At 46.5% G+C, this 18,149-nt stretch overlaps 2 protein-coding genes across 4 annotated transcripts in view; one reads left to right on the forward strand and one right to left on the reverse strand.

Annotated features, from left to right (window-relative positions):
• Positions 1 to 6,733, reverse strand: part of LOC147096464 (butyrophilin subfamily 1 member A1-like) — a 44,814-nt gene extending 38,081 nt beyond the window's left edge. Inside the window, exon 1 of the mRNA XM_085975244.1 lies at positions 6,626 to 6,733. The gene's annotated coding sequence lies outside the window, so the exon portion shown is untranslated. The remainder of the gene's footprint in view (positions 1 to 6,625) is intronic.
• Positions 6,734 to 6,754: 21 nt separating this feature from the next.
• The window catches only part of LOC147096466 (erythroid membrane-associated protein-like), a 72,158-nt gene continuing 60,763 nt past the window's right edge, over positions 6,755 to 18,149 (forward strand). For all 3 annotated transcript variants that reach the window (XR_015074918.1, XM_085975248.1, XM_085975247.1), the window contains exons 1-5: positions 6,755 to 6,901; positions 7,306 to 7,370; positions 8,298 to 8,579; positions 13,625 to 13,753; positions 16,900 to 16,926. Coding sequence is in view for 2 of the 3 variants with exons in the window: in XM_085975248.1 (XP_085831374.1) it covers positions 6,864 to 6,901; positions 7,306 to 7,370; positions 8,298 to 8,579; positions 13,625 to 13,753; positions 16,900 to 16,926 (541 nt within the window). In the remaining variant the exon portion in view is untranslated. The remainder of the gene's footprint in view (positions 6,902 to 7,305; positions 7,371 to 8,297; positions 8,580 to 13,624; positions 13,754 to 16,899; positions 16,927 to 18,149) is intronic.

Raw genomic sequence — 18,149 nt, forward strand, 5'->3', positions numbered from 1 at the left:
GTAACCTCCTCCAGCCCTACAATCCACCCTATCTCTTGAACCTCCTCCTGCCTTACAACCCTCCCTGTCTCTGTAACCTCCTCCAGCCCTACAAATCTCCCAATCGGTGTAACCTCGACCAGCCCTACAACCCTCCCCATTGCTGAACCCTCCTCCAGCCCTACAACCCTCCGTCTCTGTAACCATCTCCAGCCCTACAACTCTCCCTATATCTGTAACCTCCTCCAGCCCTAGAACGCTCACTATCTCTGTAATCTCCTCCAGCCCTACAACCCTCCCTGTCTCTGCAACAACCTCCAGATCTACAACCCTCCCCATCTGTGTAACCTCCTCCAGCCCTACATCCCTCCCAGTCTCTCGAACCTCTTCCAGCCTTACAAACCTCCCTATCTGTGTAACCTTCAATCAGTCCTACAACCCATCCTATCTCTGTAACCTCCTCCACCCCTAAAACCCTCCCTATCTCTGTAACCTCCTCCAGCTCTACAAACCTCCGTCTGTGTAAGGTTCGCAAAAATTTCGGAAAATTACGACAGCCCCCGAAGATTATTTTTGTTAAAGAAAACCTGGGTGGAATATACCTTAAAAATCCAGGGCATCAAAAATGGCTGTCAAGCCTCGTGGCAGAAGACAAAGACAGCCTGCTTGTATATCTCCATCCCTGGCTGACAAAGGATTTGAAAAAAACACCAGCCTGTGCGAATATGCATGAAGTACTTGAAACTGTCAATCAACTGCAGTTTAGGAAGTTTCACTCACAGGACAAAGGGGTTGTTTGTTTACATGCCCTCTACAATGTTGACTCAAGGACTTAAGTACTTAAAGCTGTCAATCAGTTGCGGTTGGGCGGTGACCGCAGGACAATGGATTGTTTACAAAGCACTTGAGTGTTGTTGACTGAACACTTAAGGATTCAGTGAGTCATTTTAAACTGAGCACAAACCAGTCAAATGAATGGGAAAACACATTCAAACCCATTACAGTCAATGGGGACAGATCGATTCCTTTTGTATAGCCCAGATACATCCAGATTTGGGCGCCAAGATTACGGCTCCCAATGGGGTATAAAGATAGCCTCTCAGGGAGCCATTCTCTCTCTCTCTGCCGCCTCACCTCCGTGCCCTGCCTACAAGCAGCAGCCCGCCCAAAGAAGTGGAATACTAGCAGTTACTTTGAATTACTGGGGTATCTCTACTTCGTGGCGGTGAAGAATCCAAGGCAGGACCGCAGGGGCACCGAGCAGGCGTTCACTGGTGAGCATAGATTTTCTGGCCCATTACAAGGCAACCTAGATAGGTATTCGGGGTGGTAATTAAAAGGGTATTTTGTTAAATAGTAATTTTAGTCAATTTTCCCTCGATGTGTCTGTTTCTCCTCCCGTTAAGCAAAGGTGTGCTGTATTAAGCAAAAGGTGCTGTATTGAGCAAAGGTGTGCTGTATTAAGCAAAGGTGTGCTGTATTAAGCAAAAGGTGCTGTATTAAGCAAAGGTGTGCTGTATTGAGCAAGTGTGCTGTATTGAGCAAAGGTGTGCTGTATTGAGCAAAAGTGTGCTGTATTGAGCAAAGGTGTGCTGTATTGAGCAAAAAAGAGTGCTGTATTAAGCAAAGGTATGCTGTATTAAGCAAAAAAGAGTGCTGTATTAAGCAAATGTATGCTGTATTAAGCAAAAGAGTGCTGTATTAAGCAAAAGTGTGCTGTATTAAGCAAAGGTGTGCTGTATTAAGCAAAAAAGAGTGCTGTATTAAGCAAAGGTGTGCTGTATTAAGCAAAGGTGTGCTGTATTAAGCAAAAGAGTGCTGCATTAAGCAAAAGAGTGCTGTATTCATCATTATTTTCAATTTATTCTTTATTTCAATAAATGCTGGTCTTCTTTGCACCCTACCACGAGTCTCGTTTTGTCTATATCGCTACTGAAATAAGTCCGGCGGTCAGAACCAGAAAAGGGGAGCGATTCGAAACCGCACGGGGCTCTGGAGCAGCTCAGATACTTCTGACTGGCCAGAGACAATAACCCCAGTACCACCCCCTTATTTCTACATCTGTAACCTCCTCCAGCCTAACAACTCTCATTATCTGTGTAACCTCTTCCAGCTCCACAACCCTCCCTATCGTAGTAACCTCCTACAGCCCAACAACCCTCCCTTATCTGTGTAACCTCCTCCAGCGCTACAAACGTACCTCACTCTGTAACCTCCTCCAGCTCTACAACCCTCCCTATCTCTGTAAACTCCTGCAACCCTAGAACCCTCCCTGTCTCGGCAACACCTTCCAGCTCTACAACGCTCCCTATCTCGGTAACCTCCTGCAGCTCTACAACCCTCCCTGTCTGCAACAACCTCCAGCCCTACAAATCTCCCAAACTCTAACCTCCTCCAGCCTTACAAACCTCCCTATCTCTGTAACCACCCCCAACCCCACAATCCTCCCTATCTTTGTAACTTCCTCCAGCCCTACATCCCTCCGTCTCTGAAACCTCCTGCAGCCCTGCAACCCTCCCTATCTCTGGATCCTCCTCCAGCCCTACAACACTCCCCATCTCTAACCTCCTCCAGCCCAACAAATCTCCCTCTCTGTGTAACCTTCAATCAGTCCTACAACCCACCCTATCTCTGTAACCTCCTCCACCCCTAAAACCCTCCCTATCTCTGTAACCTCCTCCACCCCTAAAACCCTCCCTATCTCTGTAACCTCCTCCAGCTCTACAAACCTCCGTCTCTGTAACCTCCTCCTGCCCTACAACCCTGTCTCTGCAACAACCTCCAGCTCTACAAACCTCCGTCTCTGTAACCTCCTCCTGCCCTACAACCCTCCCTGTCTCTACAACAACCTCCAGCTCTACAAATCTCCCGGACTCTGTAACCTCCTCCAGCCTTACAAACCTCCCTAACTCTGTAACCACCCCCAACCCCACAATCCTCCCTCTCTATAACCTCCTCCAGCCCTACATCCCTCCGTCTCTGAAACCTCCTGCAGCCCTACAACCCTCCCTGTCTCTGTAACCTCCTCCTGCCCTACAACCCACCTTATCTCTGGAACCTCCTCCAGCCCTACAATCCTCCCCATCTCTAACCTCCTCCAGCCCTACAAATCTCCCTATCTGTCTAACCTCCGTCAGCCCTACAACCCTCCCTATCTCTGTAACCTCCTCCAGACCTACAACACTCCATATCTGTGTATCCTCCTCCAACCCCACATCCCTCCCCATCTCTATACCCTCCTCCAGCCCTACAAATCTCCCTATATCTGTAACCTCCTCCAGCCCTACAAATCTCCCCACCTCTGTACCCTCCTCCTGTCTCTGCAACAACCTCCAGCCCTACACCCCACCCAATCTCAGAAACCTCCCCCAACCCTACAAACTTCCTCCAGCCCCACAACCTTCACTTTCTCTGTAACCTCATGCAACCCTCCCAATCTCTGGAACCTCCTCCAGCCCCTACAACCCTCCCTATCTCAGTAACCAAATCCAGCCCTACAACTCTTCCTATCTCCGTAACCTCCTCCAGCCCAACAACCTTATCTCTGTAACCTCCTCCAACCCTACAACCCTCCCAATCTCCGTAAACTCCTCCAGCCCTACATCCCTCCATCTCTGAAACCGCCTGCAGCCCCACAACCCTCCCAGTCTCTGTAACCTCCTCCAGCCCTACAAATCTCCTGGTCTCTAACGTCCTCCAGCCTTACAACCCTCCCTATCTCTGTAGCCTACTCCAACCCCACAAACCTCCCTATCTCCGTAACCTCCTCCAGCCCAACACCATTCCGTCTCCGAAACAACCTCTAGCCCTACAACCCTCCCCATCTCTGTAACCTCCTCCAGCCCCACAACCCTCCCTATCTCTGTAACCGCCTCCAGCCCTACAACCCTCCCAATCACTGCAAACTCCGCCAGCCCTACATCCCTCCCTATCTCTGTAACCTCCTCCAGCCCCTACAACCCTCCCTATCAGTGTAACCTCCTTCAGCTCTACAACCATTCCTATGTGAAACTCCTCCCGCACTACACCACCACCCCCCCCCACCGTACTTCTAACCTTCTCTAGACCTACAACCGTCCCCATCTCTTTAACCTCCTCCAGCCCCTACAACCCTCCCTGTCCCCTCCTCCAACCCTACAACCCTCCCCATCTCTGTAACCTCCTCCAACCCTAATCTCTGTAACCTACTCCAAACCTACAACCCTCCCTATCTCTGTAACCTCCTCCGGCCCTACAACCTCCCTATCTCTGTAACCTCCTCCCATACTACAGCACCATCGCCCCCGTATTGCTAACCTCCTCCAGCCCTACAATCCTCCTTGTCTCTGTAAGGACCTCCAGCCCTACAACCCTCCCTATCTCTGTAACCTCTTCCAAACCTCCAACCCGCCCTGCCTCTGTACACTCCTCTAGCCCTACAACCCTCCTTATCTCTATAACCTACTCCCGTTCTACATCCCCCCCCATCTGTGTAACCTCCTCTAGACCTAAAACCCGCCCAGTCCTACAACCCTCCATGTCTCTGTAACCTCCTCCAGCCCTACAACCCTCCCTATCTCTGTAACCTCTTCAAAACTTACAACCTTCCCAATATCTGTAACCTCCTCAGCCCTACAGCCCTCCCGGTCTCTGTAACCTCCTCCAAACCTACAACCCTCCCTATCTCTGTACACTGCTCCAACCCCACAACCCTCCCTGTCTCTCTAATGTCCTCTAGCCCTACAACACTCCTTATCTCTGTAACCTCCTCCAGCCCCTCAACCCTCCTCATCTCTAACCTCCTCCAGCCCCATATTCTTCACTATCGCTGGAACGTCCTCCAGCCCTACACCCCTCTGTCTCTGTAACCTCCTCTAGCCTTACAACCCTCCCTATTGGTGTAACCTCCTCCAATCTTACATCCTTCCCTATCTTTGTAACCTCCTCAGTCCTACAACCCTCCATGTCTCTGTAACATCCTCCAACACGACAACCCTCCCCATCTCTGTGAACCCTTCCAGCCCTACAAACCTCCCTGTCTCTGTAACTTTCTCCGGCCCTCCAATCATCCCTCTCTCTCTAACCATACAACCCTCCCTATCTGTGTATCCTCCTCCAGCCCCTACAACCCTCCCTATCTATGTAAACTCCGCCAGCCCTACAACCCTCCCCATCTCTGTAACCTTCTCGAACCCTACAACCCTCCGTCTCTGTAGCCGCCTCCAGCCCAACAACCCCCCCTATCTCTGTAACCAGCTCCAACCCCACAACTCTCCTTATCACTGTAACCTCCGCCAAGCCCTACAACCCTCCCCGTCTCTGTAACCACCTCCAGCCTGACAACCCTCCCTATCTGTGTAACCTTCTTCAACCCTCCCTATCTCTGTAACCACCTCCCGCACTACAACACCCACCCCAATATTTCTGACCTCGTCCAGCCCTAAAACCCTCCCCATCTATGTAACCCCCTGCAGCCCTACAACCCTCCCTCTCTCTACAACCCTCCCTATCTCTGTAACCTCCTCCAACCTCACAACCCTCCCTGTCTCTGTAACCTCCTCCGGTCTTACAACCCTATCTCTGTAACCTCCTCCAGCCCTACAACCCTCCGAGATCTCTGTAACCTCCTCCAGCCCTACAAACCTCCCTATTTCTGTAACCTCCTCCAGCACTACAACCCTCCCCATCTCTGTAACCTCCTCCAGCCCTACAACCCTCCCCATCTCTGTAACCTCCTCCGGCCCTACAACCCTCCCCATCTCTGTAACCTCCTCCGGCCCTACAACCCTCCCCATCTCTGTAACCTCCTCCGGCCCTACAACCCTCCCCATCTCTGTAACCTCCTCCTGCATCACTACACTCCCCCACACCGTATTACTAACCTCCTCGAGCCCTACAACCCTCCCTGTCACCTCCTCCAACCCGCCATATCTCTGTAACCTCCTCCAACCCTCCATATCTCTGTAAACTCAAGTCGTACAACCCTCCCCATCTCTGTAACCTCCTCTAGTCGGACAACCCTCCCTAGCTGTGTGACCTCGTCCCGTACTACAATACACCCCACTGTTTTTCTAACATCCTCGAGTCCTATAAGCCTCCCTGTCTCTGTAACCTCTCCAGCCATACAACTCTCCCTATCACATCCTCCAGCCCTACAACCCTCCCTATCTCTGTAACCCCCTCCAGCCCCAACAACCCACCCTATCTCTGTAACCTCCTCCAGCCCTACAACCCTCCCTATCTCTCTAACCTCCTCCAGCCCTACAACCCTCCCTATCTCTGTAGCCTCCTCCAGCCCTACAACCCTCCCTATCTCTGTAACCTCCTCCAGCCCTACAACCCTCCCTATCTCTCTAACCTCCTCCAGCCCTACAACCCTCCCTATCTCTGTAGCCTCCTCCAGCCCTACAACCCTCCCTATCTCTGTAGCCTCCTCCAGCCCTACAACCCTCCCTATCTCTGTAACCTCCTCCAGCCCTACAACCCTCCCTATCTCTGTAGCCTCCTCCAGCCCTATACCACTCATTGTCTCTGTAATCCGGGGTCGGGGAGGGTCCGGCTCCTGGGTGTGAGGAAGGAGCTCAGCCTGGCCCGACCGATGCCTCTGCTCCCCGGGGCCGCACCCCCATTCCACTCGCTCAATGCATTGGCAGCAAATGACACCAACCTGTCTGCGCCCAAACTTTCCGCTGCTTTCCGCCCAATAAAATGGCGCGCCTGAAACTCGCTGCACAAAAGTGCTTTCACTTTGCTGCTTTTCCGGTGGGTGTGGCCTGAATTGGAGCAAAGCGCCGATTGCCGCCTGTCCTGCGACATCTTCCCCGGGCGGTGTCCGGAGCTCGGCCTTTCCCCCGGGCGGTGTCCGGAGCTCGGCTCTCTCTCCCCCGGCTCTTTCCCCACATTTGATGCTGCGGGACATTCGGGCGCCGCTCCGCCTGCTGAAGTGAGCCCAGCCCCAGAAACCTTTCCACATCCAGTTGTCCTGAGTCCGGTGGGACGGGGCTTCTTTAATTTAACTTTGGAAGCGACAGGTCCGGATCTTCATTCACTTCCACATTTTCACACGGCAGCCTGTTGCCCAGCCCAAGGAGTGAGTTCATGTCTGAGAAATTGTGGACCAGAACCAGGGCTGGTGGGCCGTGGGTTTCCTTGTGGTGATTCATGGGTTTCCTTGTGGTGGGTTCTGGGCGGCCTTGTGGGCTGTAGTATGGACACCTGAGAATGACATTTACATCCGAGCAATCCCATATAATCTTCAGTCGGATTCCCAGTCAGATTTTATCCAGCTTGTGAAGAATGAACTGAGACAATTCACTCAAATAATTGCATTTTATTTTGAATTTGCAGAGTGATGAAAATGGAGTGTGGAACTCTCCTTCTTGGTCTGTTCCTTGTTTGTGGTCCAGTATCTGGTGAGCAATCTCTCTTTCTGGGTAATGTTTCTATGTTTTGACATTCTATACAGGTTGTGTTCTTTAACAGTAGCTTCTCTGACTTTTTTCATGTTGTATGACATATTTATAGGATGTCACTTCTTGTACCTGGAGAAGTTCGACTCAATGATGGAAAAATTCTGGTAATTAGTGTTGGCCATGGCCCAGTGGGTAGAGCTCTCTCCTCTGACCCAGAAGGTCATGGGTTCAAGTCCCACTCCGGAGACTTGAGCACATAATGTAGGCTGGCACTCCATTGCTGTACTGAGGGAGCGCTGCACTGTCGGAGGCGCTGTCTTTTGGATGAGGCGTTAAACCGAGGCCCCACCTTCCCTCTCAGGTAGACATAAAAGATACCATGGCACTCTTCTTTGAAGAGCAGGAGAATTCTCCCCGTGTCCTGGGGCCAATATTTATTCCTCAACCAACATCGCTAAAAACAGATTATCTGGTCATTATCACATTGTTGTTTGTGGACTCTTGCTTTGCGCAAATTGGCTGCCACATTTCCTATGTTAAAAGTGACTGTATTTCAGGAATGTATTTCATTGGCTTCCAAGTAAAGCACTTTGGCATGTCCCGAGGTCGAGAAATAGGCTAAGTTTATGGAAGCAATGTTCCCGTAAGCTGCGTAGCTGTCTGGAGATCCCGCGCAGGCCGCTTGCCAGCTTTACAATGGGGAGAAACAGCACATGCATGGAAATTGGAGTGACATTGTATGCAAGTCTCTTTTATTTACCCCCTCTCCCCGCACCCCCCCCAAAAAAAGAGAATGTGTAGCGTACACATCAACAAAAATAATGTTTTAGTTTAGGCTTAAGTTGCAGGATAAGTGCATCCTGAGATCCTTACCATAAGAGGCATTTTGTTTAGTGAAATTTTCTTGTTGTAAAATTTACATTTCAGCCCTTGGCAGCCAACCTGTTATTCGCATGGACAGGTTTCTGGGCAGAAACATCCAACTCCTCTGTAAAACCCATAGCTCGTTCTCCAACCTTCAAATATCGTGGAAAGATGGAGACGGAAACAAACTGGCTTCATCCAACGCTAAGGCAACTGAGAATCCGAAGGGAGGTTTCACTGTCCTCAGTTACATCAACATAGCGAAGGATTCCACAAATAAATACACCTGTCTTGTGCACAGCGAACAAATGAAAACTGAGGGAGAGGCTGTGATTCAAATATCAGGTCAGCAAACAAGATTAAACACATCGATTAATAATTTTAGTGCAGTGTGTTGTTTTCACTTGTGAGTGGAACCAAAGTCGGGGTAAATCGATGGACAGGTGCCCAGCTGTCCAGGGCTATAGTTGATCTGCTGGACGATGTGAGCCACTGCAAAGGGGCTTTATTGCCATTGGTTGGTGTTGCATGGTGATTTCCATGAGAACACTTCTCAATTGCCACTATTGAATTTGTTATAATTGAGAGAACAGCAGCAGCATCAGGTTCTATTTCTATATCTTTATGTAATTGTGTGGAGATAAGAACACAAGAACATAAGATGTAGGAGCAGGAGTGGGTCATTTGGCCCCTCGAGCCCGCTCCACCATTCAATAACATCATGGCTGATCTGATCTTGGCCTCAACTCCACTTCCCTGCCCGCTCCCCATAACCCTCGACTCCCTTCTCATTCAAAAATCTGTCTATCTCCCCCTTAAATATATTCAGCTGTCTGGGGAAGAGAATTCCAAAGATTCACGACCCTCTGAGAGAAGAAGTTCCTCATTTCCGTTTTAAATGGGTGCCCCCTTATTCTGAAATTATGCCCCCTAGTTCTAGATTCCCCCACGAGGAGAAACATCCTCTCTGTATCTACTCTGTCAAGCCCCTTCAGAATCTTATATATTTCAATAAGATCCCCTCTCGTTCTTCTAAACTCCAATGAGTATAGGCCCAACCTGCTCAACCTTTCTTCATAAGACAACCCCTTCATCGCCAGAATCAACCTCGTGAACCTTCTCTGAACTGCCTCCAATGCAAGTATATCCTTCCTTAAATCAGGAGACCAAAACTGTACGCAGTACTCCAGGTGTGGTCTCACCAACGCCCTGTACAGTTGTAACAGGACTTCCCTACTTTTATACAACATTCCCTTTGCAATATAGGCTAACATTCCATTTGCCTTCCTAATTACTTGCTGTACCTGCGTGCTAACCTTTTGTGATTCATGTACAAGGACCCCCCAGATCTCTCTGTACTTCAGCATTTTGTAATCTCTCACCATTTAAATAATAATTTGCTTTTTTATTTTTCCTACCAATGTGGATAACCTTGCATTTTCCCACATTATATTCCATCTGCCAGATTTTTGCTCACTCACTTAGCCTATCTATATCCCTTTGGAGATTCTTTGCGTCCTCCACACAATTTGCTTTCCCACCTATCTTTGTATCATCAGCAAATTTGGCTACATTACACTCGGTCACTTCGTCCAAGTCATTAATATAGATTGTAAATAGTTGAGGCCCCAGCACTGATCCCTGCAGCACCCCACTAGTTACAGTTTGCCAACCTGAATATGACCCATTTACCCTAACTTTCTGTTAGTTAGCCAATCCTCTATCCATGCTAATATATTACCCCCAACCCCATGAGTTCTTATCTTGTGCAGTAACCTTTTATGTGGCACCTTATTGAATGCCTTCTGGAAATCCAAATACACCACATCTACTGGTTCCCCTTTATCCGCCCTGCTCATTACATTCCTCAAAGAACTCCAGCAAATTTGTCAAACATGATTTCCCTTTCATAAAACCATGCTGACTCTGCTTGACTATATTATGATTTTCTAAATGTCCTGCTACCACTTCCTTAATGATGGACTCCAGCATTTTCCCAATGACAGATGTTAGGCTAACTGGTCTATAATTGCCTGCTTTCTGTCTCCCTCCTTTCTTAAATAGGGGCGTTACATTTGTGATTTTCCAGTCCGCTGGGACCTCTCCAGAATCCAGGGAATTTTGGTAGATTACAACCAATGCATCCACTATCTCTGCAGCCACCTCTTTTAAGAACCTAGAATGCAGGCCATTGGGTCCAGGAGACTTGTCCACCTTTAGTCCCATTAGTTTGACTAGTGCTTTTTCTCTAGTGATAGTGATTGTTTTAAGTTTACCACCCCACCCCACCCCACCCCAATAGCCCCTTGATTATCCATTATTGGGATGTGTTTAGTGTCTTCTACCATGAAGACCGATACAAAATATTTGTTCAAAGTCTCCGCTGTTTCCCATTATTAATTCCCCAGACTCTCTTTATATACCTATAGAAGCTCTTTGTCTGTTTTTATATTTCTTGCTAGCTTACTCTCTTAAGCTACCGTCTCTCTCATTTTTTTAGTCGTCCTTTGCTGGTTTTTAAAAATTTCCCAATCCTCTGGTTTTCCACTATTCTTTGCAACATTGTATGCCTTTGTTTTTGATTTGATACCATCCTATACTTCCTTAGTTAGCCACGGATGGTTCATCCTTCTCTTAGAGTCTTTCTTTCTCACTGGAATATATCTTTGCTGAGAGTTATGAAATATCTCCTTAAATATTTGCCAATGCTTTTCTACAGTCTTACCCTGTAATATATTTTCCCCAGTCCACTTTAACCAAGTCTGCATTCATACCTTTGTAATTACCTTTATTTAAGTTCAGGACACTAGTTTGAGACCTAGCTTTCTCATCCTCAAACTGAATTTGAAATTCTACCATGCTATGATCACTCTTCCCAAGAGGATCCTTCACTTCGAGATCATTAATTAAGCTAGCCTCGTTACACATTACCAGATCTAAAATAGTCTTCTCCCTGGTTGGTTCCACAACGTATTGTTCCAAGAATCCATCCCGCATACGCTCTAAGAACTCTTCCTCAAGTCTGCCGTTGCCCATTTGCTTTGTCCAATCAATATGAAGATTAAAATTTCCCATGATTATAGCCGTATCTTTCTTACAAGCCTCTATTATTTCTTGATTTATACTCTGTCCTACAGTGTAGCTACTGTTTGGGGGCCTGTAGACCACTCGCAGCAGTGACTTCTTACCCTTATTACTTCTTATCTCCACCCAAACTGATTCTACGTCTTGATCGTCTAAGCCAATATCATTTCTCACTACTGCACTGATCTCATTCCTTATTAACAGAGTTACACCACCTCCTTTTCCTTTCTGCCTATCCTTACGAAATGGCAAATACCCCTGAATATTCAGTTCCCAGCCTTGTTCACCTTGCAACCACGTCTCTGTAATGGCTATCAGATCATAGAAACATAGAAGATAGGAGCAAGAGTAGGCCATTCGGCCCCTCGAGCCTGCTCCGCCATTCAATGAGATCATGGCTGATCATCCAAATTCAGTACCCTGTCCCTGCCTTCTCTCCATATCCCTTGATCCCTTTAGCCTTAAGAAATATATCTAACTCTTTTTCTTGAATATATTTAATGAATTGGCCTCTACTGCCTTCTGTGGTAGAGAATTCCACAGGTTCACCACTCTCTGGGTGAAGAAATTCCTCCTCATCTCTGTCCTAAATGGCTTACCCCTTATCCTTAGACTGTGACCCCTGGTTCTGGACTCCCCGGCCATCGGGAACATCCTTCCTGCATCTAGTCTGTCTAGTCATGTTAGAATTTTATAAGTTTCAATGAGATCCCCTCTCATTCTTCTAAACTCCAGCGAGTATAAGCCCAGTCGACCCAATCTCTCCTCATACGTCATTCCTGCCATCCCAGGTATCAGCCTGGTGAATCTTTGCTGCACTCCCTCCATGGTGAGAACACTCAGATAAGGCAACCAAAACTGCACACAATACTCAAGGTGTGGTCTCACCAATGCCCTGTACAACTGCAGCAAGACATCCTTGCTCCTGTACTCGAACCCTCTCGCTACAAAGGCCAACATACCATTTGCCTTCTTAACCGCCTGCTGCACCTGCATGCTTACCTTCAGCGACTGGTGTACAAGGACACCCAGGTCTCGTTGCACTTCCCCTTCTCCCAATCTATTGCCATTCAGATAATAATCTGCCTTCCTGTTTTTGACACCAAAGTGGATAACCTTGCATTTATCCACGTTATATTGCATCTGCTATGCTTCTGCCCAATCATCCAACCTGTCCAAATCATCCTGGAGATATTACATCTAGTTCCCTCATCTAGATCATTAATATATATTGTGAATAGCTGGGGTCCTGGGACCGATCCCTGCTGTACCCCACTAGTCACTGCCTGCCACTCGGAAAAAGACCCGTTTATTCCAACTCTTTGCTTTCTGTCTGCCAACCAGTTCTCTATCCAAGTCAATACCTTGCCCCCAATCCCATGTACTTTAACTTTACACGCTAATCTCTTATGCAGGACCTTATCGAAAGCCTTCTGAAAGACAAATACACCACATCCACTGGTTCTCCCTTATCTATTTTACCAGTTACATCCTCAAAAAATTCCAGTAGATTAGTCATACCCATTTATTTCCATTTGTGCTGCCAACTCATCTATCTTGTTACGAATGCTGCGTGCGTTCAGATATAGAGCTTTTCATTTTGTCTTTTTAAAACTTATCCCTACTCTGACCCCTCTTTCTGGTGCATTCTTGTGTATACGCTCTGTCCCTTCCTGTCATTACCCCTATCGCTACCCTGCACTTTTGCCTTCTCATTTTTCTTCAACTCTTTAAATTTCCGCTCAGTTTATCTCCAACCCTAGTTATTCGATTCACCAGGACACTGGTCCCAGCCTGTCAAGTGAAGCCTGTCCCAACGGAACAACTCCCTCCTACTCCAGTACTGGTGCCACTGCTCCAAGAATCAAAACCCATTTCTCCCACACCAATCTTTGAGCCACTCGTTCAGCTCTCTGATCTTATTTACTCTATACCAATTTGCACGTGGCTCAGGTAGTAATCCAGAGATTATTCCCTTTTCTGGTTCTGCTTTTCAATTTAGCCCCTAGCTGCTCATACTCCCTCAGCAGAACCTCTTTCTTTGTCCTACCTATGTCGTTGGTACCTCGGCATTGAACATCCAAGTTCTTTATGGTACAATATAAATAGTTGAGATTTAATACAGTGTGCTAGGATTTACTGATGAGGATATAATGTATCAAACTGCAAGTACAATCTAAAAATGAGTCAATGAACCTTAAATGTTACCTTATCTCCTGCTAAATAGTAGGCAACAAAACCGAATGCAACTGTCTTACATTTTCTGTGTTGCCTTGATATTTACACAGCGGTACGTTAATTTGCAGGTGAACTGTTCCCCAAGGACCCAAGTTTGTCGGGCTGGCAAATTGCAATCATCATCATCCTTCTCATCATCTTAATCACCATTATAGCAATTATCATTTTGTTCTGTAAGAAGAGGAAGTTGTTCCAAGGTAAGAACATGTAACTGCTCGACATTGAACATCCAAGTTCTTTATCGTGCAATATAAATAGTTAAGATTTAATATAGTGTGTGCTAGGATTTACTGATGAGGATATAATGTATCAAACTGCGAGTACAATTTAAAAAATGTAACCTCAGGCTGTAAGGGGTGTAACGATGGGAACAGCAGTTAATATTAGACTTGAGATCTTTAGGGCACCAAATTCTAGCCTATGCCCCACACCCCCAGCCCTGCTAATTCAGCCCACCATGTTCAGACAAGTCATTCTTATTTGTCCTTGTCATTTTCTGGTTTGACCTGTTTGAACTTTGTGGGCCTGGAGCTTTGAACAGGGCTGTTCTGAGCTAAACCCTAAATCAGAACACCAACATCTGGATTTAACCTTTCTATGTAGCTCCTGAGGCTTCTGTGTTCAGCACTGTAGACCTTGAAGATGAAAAGCTGAGGCAAGTTGCCGTGTATTGTAAACAAAATGCCCAGCAGCATCAAACTATAAATACTACCCCTTGCTGTGACAATCTGTGTTTCTCTTTAGGTAACGCTTATAGGTTTAGGGCAGATTTTTGGTGACTTGAATCAGTCGCGTTTTGTTTTTATTGCATGAAATTGAGATTTTTAAATTGCTGTTTGTGTTCACGTCTCTCAACTTCGTTCATGTTCCACAGATCTGCAGGTCAATGGGCTTAGAGTTAGAAGCTGAAGTTTAATTAGAGAATCGTTGCAGGGTTTGTGAGCTTTGAATTACAAAGACATTCTCAATGTGATTTCAGCGATTCACCTTCCTTGATTACTACAAATGTAACATTTAAGGGGAAGGAGGCAGTGAGAATGTTCATTCCACAGTAAATTTCTATTCTTTGATGGTTATGTCTGGTGTTCCTCACAGACAACTAAACCCGAAAAATCTGCAAGAACTTCAAAGGCACGGTTTTCCTTTAGTGCCTGATATTTTGTTGTGTCTGGTCTTCAGTTGTAATCAGCAGTGTTTCTGTGCCCTGGGCTGTTTCTTCCTTTCAGTGGAATTTTTTAAAATACTTTTCCTCTCCTCATCTCAAAGTGTGAAATCTTGCTGCCATAGAATTCCATGGGCCCCCTCTCTCTCTCTCTCTCTTGTACAAGTGGCCATTCTGAATTTTCCTCACCTGATTTTTGCGCAGTCACATTTTCCAACAGGATTCAATTAACATTGACCAGGAATGGGAATCCTGGCTGATTTTTCAGTTTCCCAGCGCAGGATCAGTTGTAACACTCTTACCCCTGCCACAGGTGCGATCAGCTACATTAACACAGACCTTAAATGAAATGAAAAGAATCGAGTGCTGACTTGCTGCCTCTCCAGCAGTCTCTCGATCTAGTCTCTCCAAACCTGCTGAATCTTTGTATCTACACCTGCCCCTTGCTCTTGATCAGGTTCTCCTCACGGAAAAGATGATGATTGGACTGACATGCTCTCCTCTAATGTTGATGATTTGGTAAATAACCAGCATCTTCAGTTGTCTCTTATTCACAGCCTCCCTTTTCCTTCTCCCTACAATCCTTGGGAAGGATAATCTCTTCCTTAATTGTTCTTGGGATGCGAGAGCCCATCCCTAGTTGCCCTGAAGGTATTGAGAGCCAACCACATAGTGTGGGACTGGAGTCCCATGTACAGTAACAACAGCAGCTTTCCCTTTGCTGAAGGACATCAGAGAAGCAGTTTAGACTTTTACAACAGTGTGGCAGATCTCATGGTCCTTTTTCTGGTGCCAGCCCACAAATTCCCAGATTAATTAAGATTAATTTCACAATTTGCCATGTGGGATTTGAAGTCCGATCTCTGGGTTATTCGTCCAGTACCACAACCACCAGGCTGCCATATCCATTTTCCAACTACCAACATATTGTCCTCGCATCAGAACTTTCTAAAGTTACAGAAGCTGCAGTTAACTCTTCAATGCTTGACGTCCTTGTAAGTCCAGGTCTGCTCCATGATTGCACTGTGGTTTTTGGAATGATTCTTCTATTTATGACCAAGCCTTGTTAAACACCTCTGCATTGCTGTTCCTGAATGCTTTAACGATTCATTTGTTATTGCTGCAGACATCTCAAAAACCATCGACCTCTCCAAAACCATTCACCAGTTCCAACACCAGGCACTTCTGGACAAACCAGCAGCATGTGGTCTCCCATCACCTATGTTAACACTTGATAGTTACCCCTCAAATTGTTCTACCTATGCTGTGGTTGAAGACTCACCTTTGACTCTCTCCAGTAACTCAGGGGTGCCTCAAGACTCCAGTCCCTCTCCCACTCTGTCCTCATCAATGACTCCTCCAAACATAATCCAACCATATCCATTCCTTACCGATGATTTTCACTCTACATTGATCAACTTCTCTTACATCATATATCCTTAGCGCACACACCTCTGTTCCTCTCAGTGCAATGGCTGGATCACTGCTTCACAACCAGCTTTCATGAAGAATTGAAAGAAATGGAAATTTATTAATGTCCAGTGTAAGCGACTGCCTATTACCTTCGATGGTTCCACCCCTGGTTCTTCTTCATCTGTTGATATCTTAGTCTCACTGAACTCTGGTGAAACTCCCATGTCTCCTCCATTCCTTCTCATCCTGCATCTTTGTAAATCAAGACTCATTCCATGGTCTCATTATCTCATTTTTTCCCAGGACCTCCTCACTTCTGTAATACTTTTTTTTTTAAACCAGAATCTCCCAGCATTGAAAACCCCAGCATGGTGTCCCTTAAGCATTTTTTCCTGGTATTCTTCTACTGTTTCTGCCTTCCTGGTGTCCCACACTATTGCGCTTTGATCCATCACACAGGTTTCTCTTTTTTTAATGCAGTAACAGAACCAAGAAAATTCTGATAAAATGCATTGTCCTTTTCTCTTTGAATACATCACCCATCACTTGATAAAGCATATGGCCAGTATCCATGCCTGAAAATACACATGACACCACTCATAATATACATGAACTGCACAATCTGACTATCAGATAATATTAATCGAGGGACCTAGAAATGGAGAGACTCCAGTGTCCACACAAAAGAATATACCATATTGGTAAACAAATACTGACAGTAAATATTATTCACATGACATGTAATTCTAAATTGTGTCTTTTTTGTAGGGCTCAAGACAAAAATTAAAATATCAGGTAAGATTTTTTATATAGTTGGACATTTTTACATTTCAGCTGGGGAAAGGACATTTCAATAAGGTATTGGGCATGTTATTTAATTAATCATTGACTCTAGTGATTGTGATAAATGTTTACACTTCTCTTCATTCTGTGCAACCCCATTATACACACTTCAATTTACCAGACATATTCTGTTGTTTTGTTCATTTTTAATGGTCTCACCAGGGGAAGGCAGCAGCGGCCAACTTCCTGGCACTGGGGGTGCTCCTGCTGCCCAGGAAGGGGGGAAAAAGAGTGGGAGAGCAATAGTGGTAGGGGATTCTATAGTAAGGGGAACAGATAGGCGTTTCTGTGGCCGTAGACGTGAATCCAGGATGGTTTGTTGCCTCCCTGGTGCCAGGGTCAAGGATGTCACTGAGCGGCTGCAGGGCATTCTGGAGGGGGAGGGAGAACAGCCAGTGGTCGTGGTCCACATTGGTACCAACGACATAGGTAAAAAGAGGGATGAGGTCCTGCAGCAAGAATTTAGGGAGCTAGGTGAAGGATTAAGGAGCAGGACCTCAAAGGTTGTAATCTCTGGATTACTCCCGGTGCCACGTGCTAGTAAGTATAGGAATAGGAAGATAGAACAGATGAATGCGTGGCTAAAGGGATGGTGCAGGGGGGAGGGCTTTAGTTTCCTGGATCACTGGGTCTGCTTCTGGGAAAGGTGGGACTTGTACAAGTCGGACGGTTTACACCTGAACCAGGGGGGAACCAATATCCTTGCGGGGAGGTTTGCTAGCACTGCTGGGGAGGGTTTAAACTAACTTGGCAGGGGGTTGGGGTACAGAGTGGAGCTATAGTAGGGGGTGATTTACAGCCAAATACAGAGGGAAAAACAAGTCAGCTGGGAAGGCAGAGCAAATATGTGAAGGCAAAAGAGAATATGGCAGGGCTGGAAGGCATTTATTTTAATGCAAGGAGTCTTGCAAATAAGGTGGATGAACTGAAGTTGTTGTTGAACACATGGGAGTACGATATTGTTGCTATCACGGAGACATGGTTGAGGGAGGGTCAGGACTGGCAGCTCAATATTCCGGGGTATAGAATCTTCAGGCGAGACAGAGGGGGGTGTAAAAGGGGAGGGGGTGTTGCAATATTAATTAAGGAGTCAATTACTGCTGTAAGGAGGGATGATATATTAGCGGGTTCCTCTAATGAGGCCATATGGGTAGAACTTAAAAACAAAAAGGGGG

The sequence above is a fragment of the Somniosus microcephalus genome, unplaced genomic scaffold (assembly GCF_052327205.1).
Source record: "Somniosus microcephalus isolate GS21.2 unplaced genomic scaffold, FLI_Smic_1.0 unresolved_chr1, whole genome shotgun sequence".
Classification (NCBI taxonomy): Eukaryota; Metazoa; Chordata; class Chondrichthyes; order Squaliformes; family Somniosidae; genus Somniosus; species Somniosus microcephalus.